Source organism: Cebus imitator, unplaced genomic scaffold (genome assembly GCF_001604975.1).
Source record: "Cebus imitator isolate Cc_AM_T3 unplaced genomic scaffold, Cebus_imitator-1.0 Scaffold0, whole genome shotgun sequence".
NCBI lineage: Eukaryota > Metazoa > Chordata > Mammalia > Primates > Cebidae > Cebus > Cebus imitator.
The window spans coordinates 3,185,227-3,190,950 of record NW_016107315.1 but is presented as its reverse complement, the minus strand read 5'-3'; the positions used below and the strand labels follow the sequence as shown (position 1 = coordinate 3,190,950).

Below are 5,724 nucleotides of genomic sequence, written 5' to 3'. Positions count from 1 at the left end.
CTCAGGAGGCTGAGGCAGGAGAATTGCCTGAACCCAGGAGGCGGAGGTTGCGGTGAGCCGAGATCGCGCCATTGCACTCCAGCCTGGGTAACGTGAGTGAAACTCCGCCTCAAAAAAAAAACAAAAACAAAAACAAAAACAAAAACAAAAAAAAAAAAAGAAACTGCCAGAGTGTCTTTGAAAGTGACTATACCATTTTGTATTCCTACCAGCAGTGAATGAGGTTGCTTCACATCCTCACTAGTATGCCATTATTTCTTCATATACTTTTTCAGTCCAACTCTCCCATTGGGCAGTTCTGATACCACTAGAGAAGGCTGATGAAGGGAGTCCTATTAATGCTGGCTAGAGATGGAAGTCCAGAAAATGCAGGCAATCTCCACTGCCATTGTGTGGTGGTAGCTTGTTACTAGCTACTGGAGTAGAAGGTTCTGGGGTCCCTAAACAGCCAGTCACCTCTTACATTACCTCAGTGTGGGATTCATTGCTTCATTACTGCCTGATGAAGGTGAAAGTCTAGTATCTCCATTTTATCTTGCTCATGTGGGTGGCGATTAGATCACAGATTTTTTGGGTGGGGGTGTGGGGCTGCTGTTTGACAAGCAGTATAGTGGTTATTGTTTAAAAGTTTTCTGTCTTAATAGGATGACCTTTTTTTGGTTCTTTGGCTAGAGAGAGCAAGCTTTTGTTGGAGTTTCTTTCTGTCTATGCCTGTTGGTGTTGCCAGGTTTCCAGCTTCTTCAACTTCAAATAGCCTGCTACATATGGCAAAAAGATAAACTAAGTAATTCACTACTGTGTTATTTTGTGTCTTCCATATTCCCTAGTTGGTCTGCCTTCTTCTCTCCAACTTTTAGAATATTTTTATTTTGGTTATGTATATAATGTCTAGAGGTTTTAGGGATGAACTAGGTGTTTATTTGGAGGAATACTGAAAAATATGTTTCCTCATCTTGCAGAAGTGTATGCCGAGCATGTATATTTTAAAGTTTTTTTACCAGCAATCCTTTTTTGAAAAACAGATAAACAATAGTCATTATTTAGCTATGGTTACATGCAGTTGTTTTTTAAAATCCTTTGTTAAGTCCCTGTATTCTCCCATATTAGGATTTTGTGTTAGTATATGGTTTTATTATGAACCAACATAAAAATTCATTATTGTAGTCCAATTGCTTACAGCCTTCATTTAGGTGATTATTGGTGGTAGTATAGGCCAGCTAAAGAGTCTAAAAAATATTTAGGCCATCTCTCTCTGTGTGTGTGTGTGTGTGTGTGTGTGTGTGTGTGTGTGTGTGTGTGTTGTTTTTTGTTTTTCTTTTTTTAGACAGGGTCTTGCTGTGTCACATAGGCTAGAGTACAGTGGTGCTATCACAGGTCACTGTAGCCTCAAACTCTTGGGCTCAAGTCATCCTCTCATCTCAGCCTCCCAAGTAGCCAGGACTACAGGTGTGCACCGTCACACCTGGCTAATTTTAAAATTTTTTTGTAGAGACAGGGTCTCGCTGTGTTGCCCAGGCTAGTTATGGACTACTGGCCTCTAGCAGTCCTCCCACCTCAGCCTCCCAAAGTACTGGGATTACAAACATGAATTGCCAAACCTGTAAGCCATTCATCTTTTGTTTGAAGAGCATTTTATGCATCAGGAGATGGGGTGGGACATTGATTGGAAAACCGACTTTTTGTTTGTTTGTTTGAATACACTGCTTATTCATGTTTGCTAGAGTCTGAGAATTGTTTTTCCAGCTCAGAGCTAGTAATCTGTAAGTTGTTGGTTAGATGATGATATTAGTTTTGGAGATACATGACAAGTTCTGTACATGATACTATATCTGGAGAGTGAGTTGATGGACCATCTCTAATCTATAACTCTTTTAAAATTAAGATTTAAAGTTTTATTTTTGCAGTGCTAAAGATCACAGTTGTCTCCTGAGGATAGATTTTGATTGCATATGGCTGTGAAATTCCTATATAATATACTTTGTACAGCTCTGCATACTTAATATGCAAAGTGGTTGCTATAGCAGCAGATCTACTATGTTTCTGTGCTGAAATCTGATTGCTATTTTCATATATATGAAATGTTAATCACAATTTATTTTTTTCTAACCGGAAATATTTTGTGTTTTACAGGGGATCTTCCCTGCAAATTACATTCACTTGAAAAAGGCAATTGTCAGTAATAGGGGGTGAGTAATTGGCCTTACTAAATTTAGTTATAATTTTTATAGGCTACAGAGGAAGATTGTTTTTCTTTTTGGTTCATAGTATAAAATATAAAATTGATATGTTTTCCTGGCAAAAATGTACATGCTTTATCATGTAATTCTGAGGGCCTAATGTTTTCTTAAAATACAGATAACTTTAATCTGTTTTCTTGTATACAGGAGAGGTGACTTTAGCTGTCAATTTTATAAAATCAATTAGGCATGCAGTATGTTTTAAAAAAATTATGTACTATTTTCAGCATAGTCATTCATAGGATAGGAGTTAGAGATAAATACGTCATTTTGTTATTACAAAGTGAAAGAGGCTTTTAAAATCTTCTATTTGCAAGTAGAAATTGAAAAAGTTTAAAGATATACCTTAAGCATAAGTATACAAAATGCATATATAGTTTGATCACAAATTTCAAAAACAAAGCAACCTGCATAAAAAAGAGACAAAAAATATATCAAAATGTTAATACTTGTTGCATGTTGGGAATGTGCATGATTTTTCAAAAAATTCTTTGTCATATTCTGTATTTAAAAATAATAAGTATTTTAGTTTCAATTTTATTTTTTAAAATTTATTATCTTAAAACATAAAATTTCGGTACTCTATAATGTTTAACCAAGATAGCTCCCTAAAGTAGAAATACTGTTCTTGACTGGAGGGTGAGTAAGCATCAGAGTAACCTCCTGGTCAGTTAAGGAGTCATTCAGGAAAATAGAAACATGAGTCACTTTATGAGGTGGAATTTAATGTGGGAAAATATTTACACACATTTGAAGAGTGAAAGAACAAAAGAAGAAATACTGATGTAACCCATAGATTATAACTGCATAAAGCAGCGTACACTTTAATGGTGGGGATGCAAAAAATAATGAGTTGGGGATGCCAAAACCCAGGAACTCGGAAATTAGATCTTGAGACACTGGAGCTCAGAAATTTGAGGAGGGAATATCACTACTGTTGGTATGTATAAAGAAGGTGGTAATGAGGCTGTTTTGGGGAATGACAAAAGCAACTGGAGGCTGTAACCAATTATTACTGTGAAAGAAACTGTTTACAGGAACAGCAGGAAACACACTTCTTTACCTTCTTTTTCCCAGTGCCCCTAGCTGGTAAAGGAGACTGCAAAATATAGTTTGTAGATTGTAGCCTCATGATCAGTACTTGAAAGAATAGATTTGGAAATGATAGTTATTATTATTAATTAATTGTTTTGTATGTCTCCCAGTATAACATTTGTGTTGGGGGAATAGTAAGAATATAACTTAGAAGATTTCTTTTGCAAAACAGGTAAAGCCATAAGGACATAAAAAAGAAAAACAACTTATACTTCTCATGTTTATGAACCTTTGCAACAAATAATCTGTCATCTCAAGATTATATGTAAGGACTATCAAAAGCAGCAAGACTAGTTAGAAGTGTGGGAACAGGAAAAGAGTATTTAGACTTGGGATTAGTGAGGCATAGATTTTGGAAAGTGCTAAAATATTTTCTGAATGTGAATGGCTTATCGTAGAATGCAGAAATGATATCCTTGATTTATCAATAATGAGGCTGATCAGAGCTGAAAGTGGGCAGAAACTGCCAGTAGTCAAGGTGAGAAAAGGAGGTGGAGATGATATCTAGAGATGCAGAAATAGAGTGCCTTAGAAAATACCAGCAAAATCATACACTTTCTCATGATAAGAAACTTATTCTAAGTTCATGAGTAGTATGTCCTATTTATAAGAATTACAAAGGAAATTGGGGAACACTTTGCTAGCAGAAGAATCCTTACCTGGATTCAGTTTTCCTCAGGAAAGTAGAGATGATGTGGCTGTACAAAAAATTACGCAGAGCAGCCATATTTGCTGGAAGCAGGATATAAATCTTAGAAAGCCATTTGGAATTGACTTTCATATCCAAAAGTCCAATAAGTTGATGATCCAGAATAAGAATTCTAAAACCTGGAGAAAATATGAAAAAACAATTGTCTGCAGGCATTGGAGAACAATTGGTGTGGGCAAGATCTTGAGGGGTATGATCCTTAGAGGAAGAAATGCACACAAGGAGAGCTTCATGTTTACTTTGGCCTTTTTCTCCAGAGAATTTTTCATTTTACTGTGTTATGGTGAAATAGAGCCCAACCAGAAAGTAGTAGCCTTTCCTGACATCAGCAATTTGGAAGAGTAAGAAGTTTCAGCTCTCATGCCTTTACAGAAACACTGATTTAACAATGATATATCAAGAAAGATATCTTTATAAGAGGTCCAGAATCCAGTGAAGAAGTTGCAGTATTCCACAGGACCAAAAAACAGAAAATAGACACAGTGAAATGGCTAAGAGCAATTTCACTGTTACCTTTGTCAGTCCCTTCCCCCAGGTGGTTAAGAGAGAATTTGTCTCAGACTTTGAGTCTTCCAATGGGAGAAAGAAAAAGTGGATGGTACATCAAACATCTCTAGCATTTGTGGGTGCTGCTTGAGTGATCTCTTTCTATCCCACCTCACACAGTGTGCTGGAATAGCCAGAATAATTTAAACATGTGAGGAAAGCTAAGAACAAAGAAAAGGAGTAAGAGGCTCACTGTAGCTAGCTAGCCTCTGCAAGACTGGGAAAAGTGCACAACCCTAAGACTTCTGCAGGAAGGAGAGAGAAGAGTGGGAGCAGTATCCCATCACTTCGATGCATCACTCTAGAGAAAAGTGGAGGGCTGTTTGTGGCCAGTAGAGCTCTGCAAGGTTGGGAGAAGGTGCATATCTGTGAGTTTTCTCCCTCAGAAGGGAATGAGAAGAATGAAGCATGCATCTTGGCATTTTAGAGTACTGCGCTAGGGAAAAGAGGTGGGCAGCTTACTATGGCCAATCATTTCTTTGTGAGATTGGGAGAAGGCATACAATCCTGAGACTCTCGGGATGGTTGGAAGAACGAAGTGCATACATTTATAGGAAAGGTTTGAGAGGTTCCCAGAATCTGAGTTGGGCTGATTGGTGAGGTCTTTGGTTATTGAAGTCAGCGCATAAAGACTTGGAGAAGTGGTTGTTACTTCAAATGTGCAGGCCCCAAAGCAAAGCTGCAAGGAAGATGAAGAATCAGGAATATATGACACAACCAAAGGAACAAAACAAATATTCAATAACTGACCCTAAATAGAAGGAGTTCTATGAATTTCCTGCAAGACAACTCAAAATAATAGTCTTAGCTCAGTGAGTTACAAAAGAACACAGACAACTAAATTAAATGAGGTAAATTAAAACTGAACATCATGAGAATACCAATAAAGAGATAGAAACCATAAGAAAGCAAAGAACCAAACAAATTCTGGAGCTGAAAAATAGAGTTAGTAATAAGAAAATTCTTTTTTTTTCCATTTATTTATTTTACTGCATTTTAGGTTTTGGGGTACATGTGAAGAACATGCAAGATTGTTGCATAGGTACACACGTGGCAGTGTGATTTGCTGCCTTCCTCCCCATCATCTACATCTGGCATCTCTCCCCTTGCTATCTCTCCCCAACTCCCCATCCCCCA

At 37.2% G+C, this 5,724-nt stretch overlaps 1 protein-coding gene across 6 annotated transcripts in view; it reads left to right on the top strand.

Annotated features, from left to right (window-relative positions):
• DOCK3 (dedicator of cytokinesis 3) overlaps positions 1-5,724 on the top strand; it is a 682,827-nt gene that overhangs the window by 239,937 nt on the left and 437,166 nt on the right. For all 6 annotated transcript variants that reach the window (XM_017497238.2, XM_017497162.2, XM_017497072.2 and 3 more), the window contains exon 4: positions 2,131-2,186. In XM_017497238.2, the coding sequence (XP_017352727.1) occupies positions 2,131-2,186 (56 nt within the window). The remainder of the gene's footprint in view (positions 1-2,130; positions 2,187-5,724) is intronic.